Genomic DNA, 18,168 nt, shown 5'->3' with positions numbered 1-18,168 from the left:
CGCACACACACTGAGATTGCAAACAGATCCATAGCGTCTCTGGTGTTTGACACTGTGCAGGCCGTGCTTGTTAACCATAGCGGCCAGTCTGACTGCATATGCCTGTACTGTACTGTACTGTACTGTACTGTAAGTGGCGAGCATGCCCACATAAACATCTTATTCAAGCAATATTTGCTCTTGAAAAAGAGCCACAACCACCTGTCTCGCACATTTAGCGCCCTAATCCCAGTATCAGCGTTGGCTTTTAATGTACAGCGTGACCACAGGAGATGGTAAACAGAAAATGTGGCCAGCGGCGCATGTCAACGGGAGACCACAACACACTGAAGTGTTGTCACACCATGCGGTTTTTCTTGTGTGGCAAACAGTCTCACAAACCGCCAAAACCCATTGCAATCGAGGAGGGGGAGGGGGGGTCTAAGGTAGGAAAAGGGGAGTTTATGATGTAAACCTGAGCTTTGTGTTGTGCAAGTCCTCCTGCGGTTGCTATAGTTTGTTTATTTGGCCTGCTAGCGCACTTGTGCTGAATACTGAGATGGCCGTTTAGGCCCGACTCCAGGAGACAAAGAGAGACGCGTAAGTCAGACGTAGAAGTGTTACTAATGAGGAGAGGAAAAAAACAGCAGAACCATGCAGAAATGCAGTGGGCAACACTGTAAGGAAGGCCAAGTATTGCTGATACTTTTGACTTAGAAATTATTATAAAGCAGTTGATGTTTTGTTTTTTTTTTGTTTTTTGTCTTTACAATGACAATAAAACTATTAAAATATTACAATTTATGTTATTTTTTTCCTTTTCATTTTATTTCATCCTTATTCTTGTACTGAATACTGCTTTAAAACAAATCTTGTTTAATCTGTGTTTTTAAAATGTAAAAACGTTTTTGAAAAACTGAATGGTCGCCTCTGATCTAAGAGGTAAAACTGTACATTTGATGAATTATATCGCAGTATTTGGGTTACAAAAAACAAGAAAAATACCCAAATTATGAGAAAAAAAAACCTTGGACATTTTGTTTTCTCTTTTAAAATTACAATAAAATTAAAATGTGATTTTAATCTCATACAAATCTCATAAAATTACAACCTATTTCTCACTACGTACAGTAAATATATATATAATTATGTGGCACATTTTTTGTGTGTAAGAAATATGTCAAAAATATGTAAAATATGTATCAGCGGGTTCTGATATTATAGCACATAAGCACTTCTGTCAACTGTACATGGTTTTATGCTTATTGTTTTACTGTATTTACTGTATTTATCCATCCGTCCCATGCTGGAGCCTATCCCAGCTGATTTTGGGCGAGAAGGCGGGTACACCCTGGACTGGTCACCAGCCAATTGTAGTGTTTAGTATCTATTTATTTTTAATTTTCTTCTTCGTATGTAGTCTTCCATATCAAATGTTATTGTTACTGTGCTTAACATCAACCTGCATTAGCATTGTCATTATTTCTTATTTTATTTTAATAGAAAATCTCCAAAACACACCCATAAGTCTACAATGGCTCATTTTAATGGACATTTGTTTGACCACAAAATGAATCACCTGCCATCCATTTGTGTGTGTGTGTGTGTGTGTGTGTGTATATATACCCTGTATGTATCGGACACAAGGAAACATTCTGGCACCCCGGGGCCTCTGGAAGGATCGTCGTTCACCAGGTAAGTGTCGGTAGCCTGTAAAATAGAAAAAGAGGATTAAATGGATGATTTATTATCTATTCAGTGGAGGTAGTGAAGCAATTGAAGCAAAAAAAGAAAATAGTGCATTGCATGGCTTCAACCAGCAGAGGCGCTGTTGATGCGGTGTGGGCTAGTCTGTAGTTAAAAGAGGAACAACATGAAGCCATCCTATGCACCGTTGAGCCATGGCACTACTCCATCAGGCGGCATTAGTCTGCTTTATACAACACTGGCATACAAGTGCAGAATATTAAGAAGAGAGAAATTGTGTTTAATGATATAGTGAATTGTTTGAGGTATTTTTTTTTTTTTTGAGAACACAAAATGCTTTTGAAGAATTACAAAATCTAGTGTTTCTGTGTCGAAATATTGTGTTTTGAAAGCTATATTTGTGCAAGTGTTGCAGGAGTAGTCAACATTTTTGGGGGGTGGTGTGAGCATGGAGATTACGCACACAAATAGTGCCGTCATGAACATAGCACAGTGCTTTGTTTTTGTACAATTTTCTGTTAAAACATCCACAAAAAACAGAGTTAGAAGAATATAAGTCCAGGCTATTATACTAATAATAATTATAATAAGCTTCTTCTCTTTTAATGTAGACAACCTTACAAAAAAAAAAAAAAAGATAACCCAGTGTATATTTTCTCCTAAAGGCCCATCCTAAGCCACACGCTCTGTATACATACACGCATGCATTGAGCGAGCTTCATTTGTATTCTAATTCGAGCAAGGCAGGGTTCTGGCAGAGCCCGGAGCTGTGAAATGGGCTCTCCTCGCAGTTCTGCCGTTGATTGGATCAAGCTATCCCTCTCTGCTGAGCCGAAGGGAGCCCAAATCCCAGAGCCGCCGCCGCCGCCGCCGCCGCCACGCCGTTCTGCAAAATCCTATTTCATTTCACAACTTTAACGGATAAAAAAGCAAACACGTGCTCTTGTGCCAGCCCGGGACCCCGTGACACATTTATTCAGCAAGAATACAAGCAGGGAAAGAAAACAGTGTTTCATATGTTTAAATGTGTGCATACAATCTGACAAAATATAATCACCTGTCCCCAAAAACACATAGCAACACACACACACACACACACGTGTGTCACTTAAGCAGACGCACAGACACAAACTCTATAATAAGAGCCAGACATTGGCAGACCGCACAGCCCTGAGTTGTGGAGAAAACAAAGGCTATTCATATCCTTTGCAACGAGAGGCCTCCTCGGCTAAAGCTCCCATTCGCCCCCCCCCCACACACACTTTTCCCCTTGCCGTTTTATTACAGATAATCTGCACTTGCAAACCTTCCATTTTTATGCCATTGTGTGATCTTTAATCATCTTTATTAGTCCGTAAACATTGCTTTAGGGGAAAACACACTACGCATTGTTCAGTCGATGTTGTATTGCGACAGTGACATAGAAACACTAATATTCTTCTGCCGGGCCACACGTGTCTTGCATCTGATTGGCCGCCTGCATGCATGGCACCTGTGCAGGAGTTGACGCCAGCCAAAGAAAGCACGGCGCGTCAGGTGTGCTGCAGCTTCTACCATTGGCTTTTCTCAGCCGGAGACAAGGTCAGGTGCACATGCAAGCATTGTCTGATTGGTTGATACGCAGCCCAAAATGGATGTTTTCCATTGGCTCGTTCTGATGATTAATGTGGGCTCTGGGTGTGCCAGGGACAACTGGCTTAAACTGGGAATACATGTGGAAGGGAACATGCTTTTCAAAACATGATTAGGACAAAAGTTTTGGGACACAACATTGCAATTAGTGGGGTATTTTTTTTGTCATTTTTCAATAATTGTATAAATTGCAACTGTGGTGTATAAATAGATTTATTTTAGGGATGCTCCAAATCGATCGGCCACCGATCAATATCGGCTGATTTCCGTGAAAAAGCATATGCCGCAAAATGCCTTTTTCTTTAAGTAGCACATTAAAAAGGTTTAATTTGACGCAGTATGCTGAGTTTTCGAAGCTCACGATGTGATCATCAGTCAAACGGCAGCTAATATAACCTAATATAGCTAATAGCTAATAATATAGCTAATATAAAATAACCCAGAACAGAATTGAATTTGTCGAACATGACGACCAGTCTATCTCAGCGCTGGAAGACTAATATAAATATGATACATGGAAGTCCTGCTATAAAACACCATCAAAATACTCTCACATCCAAACTCATAATCATTATTATTACTATATCATAATATATAATAGAAAAATGACACTGAAAAAGGAGTTGGAAACATTCAGAGAGCAATTCTGCCTCGTGATTAGAATGAGAGGAAGTGCAGTCAAATGCCCATAGAGAGCTTTATATAGATTTTAATGGAGCATCATGTAATCTGATTGAAAAGACACCAAAACAATAGATGATTTGTATTCATTTCCTATTAACCAAGCAACACACAGACATCCTAATGCTCTTTTAAGTCATCAGCCAAAGAAACAGGTGTTGATCCCATTGTGAAACAGTGAACAACATGCAGCTAATAAATAGGCTAAGGCTGCTACCTGCCACTTGGGAGGCCAGAACATACTGACTCCCTTTGTAGTAACACCCCCCCCCCCCAAAAAAAAAAACTCCAGGCCCTCAAACGCTCCCTCCCGCAGCAGTGTATGAATTATAGATTGTACTATATATATATATAACATATGCCCAGCCCATATGGCCAGCCCTGAGCAGAAAACTCTCAAAGTCCTTAATTAACATTTTAGAGGGAAGATTCGGAGGCAGGAGATTCAGTCAGTGACCTATTTGGAGTCCGTCATCATCGCCCCATGCAAATGTGTTAATTGAGACAGATTTTCCCACTCCGCAAACATGCAAGGGATGCGATTGGACTTTTTTTTTGTTGTTTGTCTAGGCCATCTGATCAAGCGTAATATTCAGTGGTGCAGAGTATAACGCATATATGTACACACACACACACACACACACACAAATAAATACGTATACATATTTTGTTTCTCATTCTCAAGTGCCTGAATATAACAAAAGACAACACCAAACTTCATTTTTCTTGCACAATGGCAAAAGCGATAACCAAAGAAGAAACAACACTCACAGGTTGTTTCTTGTTTCTCTCTACTGTAAGTTATTTCTGACCTGAATGCCTGATAACAGCAAAATAAGACTCTACCCATTTGCATTGTTTCTTGCACTCTCACAATGGTAAAATATAACATATGTTAAAGTAATATATAATCCTGTCTCTGTTCATAAAATACCTAAAAAAAAATTCAGACATCATAATTAATCATGATTAATTCATTTCAACACATGATTAATCAGATTAAAATGTTTAATCATTTGACAGCCTTACAAAGAATCATAATAACAACACGAGATACTGTTGGAGCCATAACCCACAACAACCTAAAACTCAACTCTGAAGCTCCGACGTCACTTCCTGTCTGCCACTAAGGTCTGCTAACAACACTCTCAGGTTGTTTCTTGTTTCTCTCTACTGTAAGTTATTTCTTACCCGAATGCCTGATAACAGCAAAATAAGATTCTACCCATTTACATTGCTTCTTGCACTCCCACAATGGCAAAATATAACAATGTAATATATAATCCTGTCTCTGTTCATAAAATTCCTAAAAGAAATTTCAGACATCAAGATTAATTCATTTCAACACATGATTAATCAGATTAAAATGTTTAATCTTTTGACAGCTCTACAAAGAATCATAATAATAACATGGGATACTGTTGGAGCCATAACCTACAACAACCTAAAACTCAACTCTGAAGCTCCGACGTCACTTCCTGTCTGCCACTAAGGTCTGCTAACAACACTCTCAGGTTGTTTCTTGTTTCTCTCAATTGTAAGTTATTTCTTACCTGAATGCCTGATTACAGCAAAATAAGATTCTACCCATTTGCATTGTTTCTTGCACTCTCACAATGACAAAATATAACATAATATATGTTAAAGTAATATATAATCCTGTATCTGTTCATAAAATACCTAAAAAATTCAGACATCATAATTAATCATGATTAATTCATTTCAAACACATGATTAATCAGATTAAAATGTTTAATCATTTGACAGCTCTACAAAGAATCATAATAATAACAACATAGGATACTGTTGGAGCCATAACCCACAACAACCTAAAACTCAACTCTGAAGCTCCGACCTCACTTCCTGTCCGCCACTAAGGTCTGCTAACAACACTCTCAGGTTGTTTCTTGTTTCTCTCTACTGTAAGTTATTTCTTACCTGAATACCTCATAACAGCAAAATACCAATGCAAAATTCTACCCATTTGCATTGTTTCTTGCACTCTCACAATGGCAAAATATAACAATGTAATATATAATCCTGTCTCTGTTCAGAAAATATTCATGATTAATCATGATTAATTCATTTCGAACACATGATTAATCTGATTAAAATGTTTAATCATTTGACAGCCCTACAAAGAATTATAATAACAACATGGGATACTGTCGGAGCTATAACCCACAACAACCTAAAACGTCGGCGTCCGACGTCACTTCCTGTCCGCCAGGGAACACATTTATTGTGACACACACGAGGTGGAGCTTTATTTAGATCTTAAATGGCTTATTTACTCTACTTGTGTCTACTACTTTAGGTAATAGAAGTGTAAAGCCATTTCAAGCTCCCATTAGAATACAATGACAAGACAAGAGCCACCATATAGGAGGGACGACTGTATAAGAAGAAATGACTAGGCACTTTTATGTTATTTGTTGCAGTCTCACAGTGGGGCACTCTCACAGAGCTCAAGTGCAAATTATATAAAAAAAAGACACTGCAATTTGTGTTGCTTCTTACACTCCAACAGTGACTGCCTGGCTTATTGGTCCTCTCTGCCTTTTTGTGTTGACCACTTAAGGCCAAATAGCCAGAGCAATGTGTACTGAAGAACCTTTTGGGACATTTTCCAATACATTGCTCCATTTTAAAGCACATGAACGACAACGTATGAATGCATGCTCCCCATAAAGGACAACACACATGCCTACAATTAGTATTGTTATTTCTACAAATCCACCAAACTCCGATTAACATCACCACCATTTTGGTCGTAGAAGCCTGATTTGTTAGCCATGAACATAAAACTTCCATGCTTCAGGTACACGATTAAAAATGAAGGTAAGGATGGAGGAATGGAGAAAAAAAAAAGAGAGTCCAGCCAACCTGAGAGAGATGGCAGACTCTTCAAAAGACATCGGGCGGCACCGGCGATCTGTTCCATCGAGTGCGAGGGGACGTATGAAAGGCAGACATGGCCGCCGTGTGAGCGCCTGCCAAAGCTACCTCAGGGAAAAATGGTGGAAAAATACTATTTTTCCACACAGCCATTTCTAGAGGGGGTGGGGGCGCAAAATTAAGCAAAAAAGAAGATGAAGGGATGAATGAAAAAGTGTAGATGGATCCATAGATAATTATTTTGCTCCGCTTGTGAGTCTTAGGGTTAGGAGTACAGCCATATCCTGTTTAGCTGATACGAGGTGCTTCAGAAAAGTTCTAGGACTGTTCATGGTGATCACGTTCCACTGACAGTTTTTACCACAGAACCAGACGATCAGCCAGTACGGCTACAAAGAGATCTTGAGGTAGGAGGTAGGACAACAAGTGGCTGCTCACAATGACTAGTGACTCATCAAACAGTATCCAACAGTTCCTGGCCGAGAAGAACATGACCATGCTGGATCAACCTCCCTACTCACTCAAGTTCATAAAGTAAGTACATAAGATTTTATTGTCATTTCCCCAGGACACTTCAGTATATTAAATGTCCATCCTCCATATAGGATGATTCGTACGCTCAACAAAAATACAAATGCTACTTTTCTTCATCTTTGTGCGAGAAACTCAAACATGTAAACATGTAATATCATAAAAGGCCAATTTCTCTCAAATATGTCTCAGAAAAATGTCTAAATCTGTGTGAGACAACACTATGATTGCTCAGGTGTGCCTTGGACTGGCCACAATAAAAGGCCATTTTGAACAGGCCTTTAAATAATACAGATTTAGACATTTTTCTGAAAAATATTTTAGAGAAATTGGCCTTTTATTATATTAAAATGTTTACATCTTTGAGTTTATCACACAAAGATGAAGAAAAGTTGCATTTGTATTTTTGTTGAGTGTACGAATCATCCTACATAATATACTCAAGTGTCCTGGGAACAATAAAAGGCCTGTCCATTTTGGCCTTATTTATTGCCTTTTATTATGAAAATAGTCACAGGCTCAGGAAAAATACATACCAGTAAATGCAACACGGTAAAATGTACAGTGTTGCATTTATTGGTATGTATTTTCCCTGAGCCTGTGACTATTTTCATTCATCTAGGTCAGGGGTCTAAAACTCAATTTACCTGGCGGCCATTGGGTGGGGCTGAGCCGCATCAGGTTTAAAAAAACAAAAACATTTATTAAAAACAGAAAAATAAATAAATATTATTATTATTATTATTATTATTATTATTATTATTATTATTATTATTATTATTATTATTATTGTTATTATTATTATTATTATTATTATTATTATTATTATATTTATACAATTTGCATAATATTATATAATAATATTATATATAATAATTATTATAGAATATTATATAATAATGTATATAATATTATATATTTAGATTTTATAATTTATTTATATAATATTTATTTATATTTTTATAATATAATCTGATATACCTTACATTTTTTCAGTGCTTTTCTCCAAGAAAAGCTCTGATAAAACATTCCACTGTTCACAAATATCTTTTACACAAAATAAGATGAAAAAATTAATAAACAATTTAAGCTGTCATTTCTGGGTACATGATACAATACAGCATCCATATCAAACAGACCAGGCCGCACTAACATTAAACTTTCATATCAAGGCCTCCACGGGCCGTGAGTTTGAGACCCTTGATCTAGGTCATTGTATTCTCAGGGAACTGGGGTTGAATCGATAGCAACTGGACTGTTCAGACTGTCTTAGAAGACGTTTCACCAGGCTTCACCACCAGTTCATGCTCAAACACTAAGTGGGACACCATCCAGACTAGATAGGACAGTCTAATTTGAGCAATAACTGATGAAGACTGCTCGGAAGAGACACGAAACATCTTGTAAGACAACCTGAACGGCCTAGTTGTGACGGATTCATTGCCCTGAGAATATTTCCTCTGAGATGCCGTTGGTAGAGAAGTGAAGAGCCGATTCCTGGTAAACAGCTCTGGTTTACATTCCTGCAGTGAGCATACCTACTGCACACTCCCTCCATACTTCAGACACCTGTGCCATTGTGCGGTGTAATAACAATGCACATTTTGGAGTGGCCTTTTATTGTGGCCAACCTAGGTTACATCTGTGCATGCTGTCTAATCAGCATCTTCAGTTCAGCTGAGTTCAGCTTGAAATGATGCCAAAACGATGCTAATTGTAATAAATAGTTAAACTCTGGTCAGGCGTCTTTAATTAAAAATAAATAAAGTCATTTTATGCATTTTTTCCCACAGCAAAAGTCCGAACCTTACTTTGACTTTAATTGTGTCAACTAGACTGGCTCATTTGAATATGTAAATGTAATGAAACCTTGCACATCACCCGACAAGAAGTGCGTTTCAAATAGCGGGGCGGGCCCCACTAGTGGGGACGAAGTAAACTGAGGAGTTTCAATATTAGTTCAGTCTGTTCCGTACAGACAATAATAATATTAATAATAACAATAATAATAATAATAATAATAACTATTATTATTAATAATATTATACTATTATAATAATAACTATTATTATTATATAATAACAACAATAATAACAATTATTATTATTATTATTATTATTATTATTATTATTATATTTCTACATTTTAATTCAAATTGGCGGCATATTTCTGTCTCCCTGTTGGGGCATGACAGAAAATAACCAAGAACCACAGCCCTACAATATTCAAAATAAACCAAAAATAATAAAAAGGTTGACTACACAAGAAATGAATGAACACAAAAGGCTTATTTTTAAGTTAAATAAAACTGATCCGGTTGCTCTGAAAATTATAATATCAAATAATTTAACAACAGACAAGCTGCAACAGCACATTGTTTACCTTTGAGATAGATCTGTGCAACAGTAGCGCTCCACAACTGTGTTGTGTTGCTCCAATATCCATACAATCCTTAGTGAAGACTCATTTGCACGTTGCTGTGCTGTAAATGAATGTGCTGTGACTCAAAGATTTTCAGGGAAAACATTCAGGGCTCTACAGTTTCAGAGTACATGAGACACAGCCATTTGGCACTGGATTCTGAAAGAATGAACATATATTGGTCCATCCTGTCACTTTTAAATGACGGGTTTTCTCGATTAACTGTTATTATCTTTGAGCAAGCCATGGTTCTATTGGAGAACTAAGGGACATAGAAAACGGATGGATGTTATTCATTTGCTAAGCACATAAAGACGATTTCAATGGCTCATTTTAACGCGTGTGCTGTCATCATGATAACTGAAGTACAGTAATCACGCCCCCGCAAAGCATGCATGATTATATTACCGTATTTTCCGGACTATAAGTCGCACTTTTTTTCATAGGTTGGCTGTTCCTGCGACTTATACTCCAGAGCGACTTATAAATGAAAAAACTGTTTATATTAAATAAACACTGGACATCTTTTTCTGTTCATGTTTATTTTTTGTGTAGCTGAATAACCATTGTGTTAGCATATCTTACACCTATTCAGCCTGTTATCTATTCTTTTATTAATGTTAGAACTTGCCTTCCAAGAGGACGTAATGTCTGTTTTGGTCAAGTAGTTTGTAAGATAAATTACCTGCAAAATTGTGACATACAGTGAAGAAAATAAGTATTTGAACACCCTGCTATTTTGCTATTTCTCCCACTTAGAAATCATGGAGGGGTCTGAAATTTTCATCGTAGGTGCATGTCCACTGTGAGAGAGATAAACTAAAAAGAAAAATCCAGAAATCACAATGCATGATTTTTTAACAATTTATTTGTGTGATACAGCTGCTAATAAGTATTTGAACACCTGAGAAAATGAATGTTAATATTTGGTACAGTAGCCTTTGTTTGCTATTACAGAGGTCAAACGTTTCCTGTAGTTTTTCACCAGGTTTGCACACACTGCAGGAGGGATCTTGGCCCACTCCTCCACACAGATCTTCTCTAGATCAGTCAGGTTTCTGGGCTGTCGCTGAGAAACACGGAGTTTGAGCTCCCTCCAAAGATTTTCGATTGGGTTCAGGTCTGGAGACTGGCTGGGCCATGCTAGAACCTTGATATGCTTCTTACGGAGCCACTCCTTGGTTTTCCTGGCTGTGTGCTTCGGGTCGTTGTCGTGTTGGAAGACCCAGCCACGACCCATCTTCAATGCTCTGACAGAGGGAAGGAGGTTGTTCCCCAAAATCTCACAATACACGGCCCCAGTCATCCTCTCTTTAATGCAGTGCACTCGTCCTGTCCCATGTGCAGAAAAACACCCCCAAAGCATGATGCTACCACCCCCATGCTTCACAGTAGGGATGGTGTTCTTCGGATTGTACTCTTCATTCTTCTTCCTCCAAACACGCTTATTGGAATTATGACCAAAAAGTTCTATTTTGGTCTCATCTGACCATAAAACTTTCTCCCATGACTCCTCTGTATCATCCAAATGGTCATATGCAAACTTAAGACGGGCCTTGACATGTGCTGGTTTAAGCAGGGGAACCTTTCGTGCCATGCATGATTTCACATCATGACGTCTTAGTGTATTACCTACAGTAACCTTGGAAACGGTGGTCCCAGCTCTTTTCAGGTCATTGACCAAGTCCTGTCGTGTAGTTCTGGGCTGATTCCTCACCTTTCTTAGAATCATTGAGACCCCACGAGGTGATATCTTGCATGGGGCTCCACTCCGATTGAGATTGACCGTCATGTTTAGCTTCTTCCATTTTCTAATGATAGCTCCAACAGTGGACCTTTTTTCACCAAGCTGCTTGGTAATTGCTCCGTAGCCCTTTCCAGCCTTGTGGAGGTGTACAATTTTGTCTCTGGTGTCTTTGGACAGCTCTTTGGTCTTCGCCATGTTACAAGTTAAAGTCTTACTGATTGTATGGGGTGGACAGGTGTCTTTATGCAGCTAACGACCTCAAACAGGTGCATCTGATTCAGGATGATACATGGAGTGCAGGTGGACTTCTAATGGGCAGACTAACAGGTCTTTCAGGGTCAGAATTCTAGATGATACACAGGTGTTCAAATACTTATTTGCAGCTGTATCACACAAATAAATTGTTAAAAAATCATGCATTGTGATTTCTGGATTTTTCTTTTTAGTTTATCTCTCTCACAGTGGACATGCACCTACGATGAAAATTTCAGACCCCTCCATGATTTCTAAGTGGGAGAAATAGCAAAATAGCAGGGTGTTCAAATACTTATTTTCTTCACTGTATGTATGTTTTTTTTCTGCCTCACTATGCATTTTTGGCCTTGTGCGACTTATACTCCGGAGCGACTTATAGTCCAGAAAATACGGTATAGTTCCCATTCACTTTAATTGGTCACGGGTCCGTAAAGGGCCATCACTGAGTCCGGATCTGGACCAATGTCTGTGCTCATTTTGTGAGATTTTCCACAAATTTCTGGTAATAAAATGTTGACAGTTTAGAAACACTATGCTGAAATATTCAGATGTAAATATTTTATATAATTTCCGTCATTCTACACAAGAAAATATCACAAATTTTAATGTTTTTGTGTGAATTTTCGTTCATTCATTTTCTACTGCTTACCCTTGCGAGGGTAACCCTCCAGGGGTTGCTGGAGCCTATCCCAGCTGTCTTCAAGTCAGAGGCGGGGTACACCCTGGACTGGTGGCCAGCCAATCACAGGGCACATATAGACAAACAACCATTCACACTCACATTCATACCTATGGACAATTTGGAGTCGCCAATTAACCTAGCATGTTTTTGGAATGTGGGAGGAAACCGGAGTACCCGGAGAAAACCCATGCATGCACGGGGAGAACATGCAAATTCCACACAGAGATGGTCGAGGGTGGAATTGAACTCGGGTCTCGTAGCTGTGTGGCCTGCGCGCTAACCACTTGAGCACTGTGCAGCCCTTTGTGTGAATTTGTGTGTCAAAATAGAGTTGTTTAAGGCAATATGTGGTGTTTCTAATTTGGCCATATCTGTGGATTGTGGTGCAGATAACAATAATCCATTTTGTAATCATTCATTTTGATACTATGTGTTATTGTACAAAAAAAACAAACAAAAGAGCTTGTAAGTTTCCAGGTAGAATGTTTTAAGGGGTGCAAAATGTTGCAGTTTTGTGACTAAATATGGCATTTTGGTGCTGAATGATGACGGCCATATTTGTAGAAAGCCATTGGTGCCAAGTACAGCATGTCTCTTATTGCAATGTTGCTGGATGAACCTTTTCATGGAGCCTACTAAACTGCTTTGTGCTGCACACACCTTAAAGAGACTGCACTTTCCCTTTAGGGGTGTAAAATACCAAATGTAAATTCTATGAGTGGATGTCAGTAAAGGGTACCTGTGCCGACCTTGTTTTTCCAAGCGAAATGTAATAAAGACATGCAGTATTTCACCAAACTGACAGGGAGACAAGTTTGCATGCATTGTGACACACCTGAACATCAGCTCAGACTGGCACTCCGCCTGTAAACTATACTGATCTTGCTCGACAGGCTCATCCATAACTGCTGCCTTCAGATAATAGCATGCCAATTGAAACACAAAGCGTTCCAGCTAAGCTGCAAAATTTTTTTTTTACTACACCGCTTGAACTTCATACCTCCTTACTTCTCCATGTGGCCTTACTCGGGCCTTTTCACAGGCCAAACCGCACTCCGCTACGGCCTCAGAGTGCTTTTAACAATGAGGTCGGGGCTGGTACAATCAGTCCTTTGTGTCACTAGGGGTGTTTTTTTTTTTTGCGGCTATGCTTCTAATACAGCAGAGTTAACCACAACAGCCAGGAAGCATGGAATTGCATTACAACGTACGGAGAGCACGACTAAGTAAATCAAGTCATTAAGCCTGTATCAAATGTCCCACTCAATTACATCTTAGTTGAAACAATACTCTTTTATTTAATCCTATGTAATAGGGGAGGTGGCGCCCTCCCCATAACGCACCACCACTCCTCTCCAACCCACTCCCGGCCCTGGCACCAACCAACATCTTGGCCTCCACTTGCCTGAGAAGTTCAGCGGTTGGTTCTCGACAACAACGGTGGGTGCAACCAAGTGTGAAATCGTAGACGTACAATCACAACACAACCACGGGGAGCAAAATCACTGCCGATGACACACAGTCGTTGTAATGGTGCGTTTACCTTGACTTTATTGACAGATAATTGGAGGGGTGATGTTACAAATGACTAGTTTACAGATGCTCTTGTTGACGTTCTGGTATGCAGACACAAAACGTCTTGTATTGGATACTGGAATTTAAAGAATTCATGTTAAGTGAACCAGTCAATCATGGTGATACAAATGATATTGCTAAGTGTTTATTGATGGTCGATTGGATTTTTCAGTGGGATATAGAAGTGTATTTCCCACTGTGTACACATTATGGTACGGTCCAGTTTAATCCAACCTTTGCTTAGCGAGAGTCATTCATTCATTTTCTACCGCTTATCCTTACGAGGGTCGCGGGGGGGGGGGGGGGGGGGTGCTGGATGCCCCAGGCGGGGTACTGGACTGGACTGGTCGCCAGCCAATCACAGGGCACATATAGACAAACAACCATTCACACTCACATTCATTCCTATGGACAATTTGGAATCGCCAATTAACCTAGCATGTTTTTGGAATGTGGGAGGAAACCGGAGTACCCAGAGAAAACCCACACATGCACGGGGAGAACATGCAAACTACACACAGAAATGGAATGGTGGAATCGAACTCGGGTCTCCTAGCTGTGAGGTCTCCGCACTAACAACTCGACCGCCATGGAGCCCCGAGACTCATTCAGTTTAAGGAAATATATCAAAAATTGTACAAAAACGTGGGAGGTCTAGACAAGACATGCATGTGACTTCAGCTTCAGTCAGCAACCATGAAATTAAGTGAATGTTGCTTTTTCTTTGGCTTTTTCCATATTTTTAACCAGTGATGACAAAGAGTAATGACATGCTACATTCTAGCATGTCGTTGCAACTCCGTACAATATAGGCATCATAACACTGCTTCTTAACACGCATATCATACACCTGATCTGCCAGGGAATAAGAATACGTAGCAAAAGGGAATTCAGTGTTTCCAGGCTTAGTGACTCCAAAAAAAACACAAGTAACAAGTAACACAAGTAGCGACTTTTTCTGGTTTTACCGGACATGTTTGGAGACCCCCCCACCCCCACTCACATCAAACTTTTTCATCGCTTGTTACTTTAAACACTGCCTGTAGAGTTAATAGAGATTTAGGGTAGCGGCAGTTTGACTCTGGAACAGATTATTTTCCATTTGAACTCTTTCTAATGGGAAGATGTATTTTAAATATGAACAAACCAGAGGTCAAACTTTTTGGCCTTTAAGGCTCTACTGTTTTTGGTGTCTTGATTGACTTTAGATGATAGATGAGGCCATCTATAGCAAATACAGGCAACAAAAAGATAAGAAGACCATTCATATTAAAAATGGCAGGAATTATGTAAACAGTCTAGTTTTGTTGATTACAGTATTTCTTGAAAATGATCAACATTTTGGAAACATGCCATATTACAGTGATTTATTTCATATAAATGAGTCCTTTTTAAACAAAATGAATAAAATAAACATATAAATATAAAAATAAATATATATAAATGTATATTAATTTATATAAATATTTAAATATAAATAAACATTTCAACATCATGTGATGCTTCTTGTCAGGACTTCATTCAACCATACAATTTGACATGAATTCAATTTTTTTTTTGTCTTTCATAAAATGATAAATGTGAAAGTTCCTTACTAATTAGCTATGGTATGGTTCAATATTTCAACCTTATACTGGAGCCTATCCCAGCTGACTTGAGGCGAGAGGCAGGGTACCTCCTGGATTGGTGGCCAGCCAATCACAGTTCTTGTAACATTACAACTTTTAAATATTATTGAGTTATACCGCAGTACAAATGAAAATTGAGGTGCGGGATGATCCCTGGGCTACACTGATTTTTACAAATCTATAATTCGGGAGAGGTTTTGAATTTTTTTTAGGAGGTTACAACGACTCGGTGCCTCACAAATGGAGCGCTCCTTGATATAGCTATATTTAAAAATGCCAGAAAGGTTGATGCTGAGGATGCAAGGTCCATGCATGCTGCATTTGTGTTTAAGACAAAAATCAGTCATTGCAGAAAATGTCATTTAAGACATGCAGCTCTCATCATGTCAGACTTTATAGCATTTACTGCCTGCTATGCTTGAACAGAGCAAACACCAGTGAGTTTAATACACACTCACAAGCCCACACACACACACACTGAATGCAGCCAACAAAAGACAAACTATTGAGTTACACAGCACGTACCATTATAGTGTGAGGAGATCTGCCAACACTCTCAATGCCCCATTTTCCTTTAAAAGTTCAGCTTCCCAAAAAAAAAGTGAGAGAGGGAGCAAGACTTGCTCTCTTGGCTGTTGCCGGAAGCACACGCACACACGCGCACACACACACACACACACACGCACAAAAAAAAAACAAAACAAAAACAGCAGCCGCTCTCAAAAGTGAGTCCACTCTGCAAGATCGCAGGAAAAGACGACAAGGAAAGCTCCTTTTTCTGATTTTTTGATTCGGGCTTTTAACGTCACTCCGCCATGCTCTGCGGAGACGTCCGCGCCAAAAAGTGTCCAAAAGGAGAGCCAAACTTGTCCTGCAGATTGCTTTCGCGTTTTCACTCCCCTCTCACATACGAAACAGACACACACAAAAAAAAACGTTGAAGACAAGCGGACGGGATGCAAAGTAAGTACAATTCCCTTTGTGTTCTTTTTCTGTCTGGCTGCTTCTCGCCAGCTTAAAAAAATAACAAGTGCTGGCTGCTTCGCGAGTCGTGCGTCCGATCTGTTTTACTCTCTCTCTCTCTCTCTCACTCCCTCTCTCTCGCTTCTTCAATCTCTCTCTCTCTCTGTGTGTGTGTGTGTGTGTGTATCGAAACGCGCAGTCGACGAAATAGGGTGGAGGGGCTTATTGCCTCCACTGCCTCCACCTTAAAGATGATTAGAGCTTCCAAATCTGAACTTCATGCGTAAATCGGTGCGTAAAATGAACCGTTTCAAGTGCATAAAAAAAAGAGCACACACGAGGGAGCACGTACACACACACACATATATATACACAAAACCTATATTTTATTATTTTACACTGTATGTATATAAAGGGAGGGGTGAATTATTAATAAAGAGAGCCGAGGTGAGCAGACTGTGGAGCGGCCACCGAGAGCAGCTGGGGCTTTAGGGGCATTATTAGCACCGGGGGGGTTAAATCACGGACGGCGGGGATTAGACTATACCTCTATTCTGTGTATGCGTGCGTGCGCGCGCCTGGAATGGTCCAATGTGGCGCAATAAAGAGAATATGTCACAAAAAAAAACAAAAGTTATAGCCTATTGGTCATGTTACGTGAAATTCTCATATAAATGAGGGCGGGAACGTAATGTCAACAATATTGTCCCGGGGTTTGAAGGTGTGGGGGGGTCATGACCTGTAAGGAGGTCAACACCGTACTTTAGTTTATTTAAGTGCACAAAAACACACACAAAGTCGGTGTTAAAAGCGGAAACAAAGTGTTGCAACATAATAAATCATATTAAAAACACATGATGACATCTGAAATAAATGTAATTAAAACGACTTTAAAAGCTATACATTGATGTGTGTGTGGTTGTCTGTTACATTCCTGCAATATGACGGATGTATGAATGTATGAATAATTCACCGATGGCCTCCCCTCGCATTTGGTTATCTCAATTATTCATTTTCTAATAGAATTTTTTATTTGCTTTTTTTGGTTTATGGCCCAATTTGACATGGATGGACACACACACACACACACACACACACTCACACACTCCATACACGCAACATTTCAGACTTATCCAGCTTTAAAATGTGATTGAGCTCACTTACAAAAACCAAAGCTATAGGATTATGTTTATTCATTTTAAAATGACATATTATGTAATTCAGATCAAGTGTCAATAATACAGCATCATCATGTGCATTTTGTCAAGACAACACATTAAAATCTACACGTCTTTTCCCGCCAAATACACAATCCCAATCCGTTATATTGTCGTTTTTTTGGTTGGTGTGATATTTTACCTTCAACTGTCTTTCTTTTTGATATTTTTACAGATTAAGTAATGACAAAATATAAGAAACCCGTTCGTAGCGGATAATTTTAATTTTCCTGAATTCAATGGCAATAATAA

The 18,168-nt window shown here is 39.1% G+C and overlaps 1 protein-coding gene across 11 annotated transcripts in view; it reads right to left on the bottom strand.

The window, feature by feature from the left end:
• Nucleotides 1-16,782, bottom strand: part of nfixa (nuclear factor I/Xa) — a 142,960-nt gene extending 126,178 nt beyond the window's left edge. For 5 of the 11 annotated variants that reach the window (XM_058065531.2, XM_078793498.1, XM_078793496.1 and 2 more), the window contains exons 1-2: nucleotides 16,262-16,782; nucleotides 1,606-1,689 (exon numbers count right to left, since the gene is read on the bottom strand). In XM_058065531.2, the coding sequence (XP_057921514.1) occupies nucleotides 1,606-1,689; nucleotides 16,262-16,264 (87 nt within the window). In that variant the 5' untranslated portion in view covers nucleotides 16,265-16,782. The remainder of the gene's footprint in view (nucleotides 1-1,605; nucleotides 1,690-16,261) is intronic. The other 6 variants (XM_078793500.1, XM_078793503.1, XM_078793502.1 and 3 more) reach the window with 4 other exon arrangements.
• Between the last annotated feature and the right edge of the window lie 1,386 nt (nucleotides 16,783-18,168).

The sequence above is a fragment of the Doryrhamphus excisus genome, linkage group LG9, assembly GCF_037039965.1.
Source record: "Doryrhamphus excisus strain RoL-2023G ecotype Guam linkage group LG9, RoL_Dexc_Guam_v1.1, whole genome shotgun sequence".
In the NCBI taxonomy this organism is placed as follows: Eukaryota; Metazoa; Chordata; class Actinopteri; order Syngnathiformes; family Syngnathidae; genus Doryrhamphus; species Doryrhamphus excisus.
This window is presented reverse-complemented; position numbering and strand designations above follow the sequence as displayed.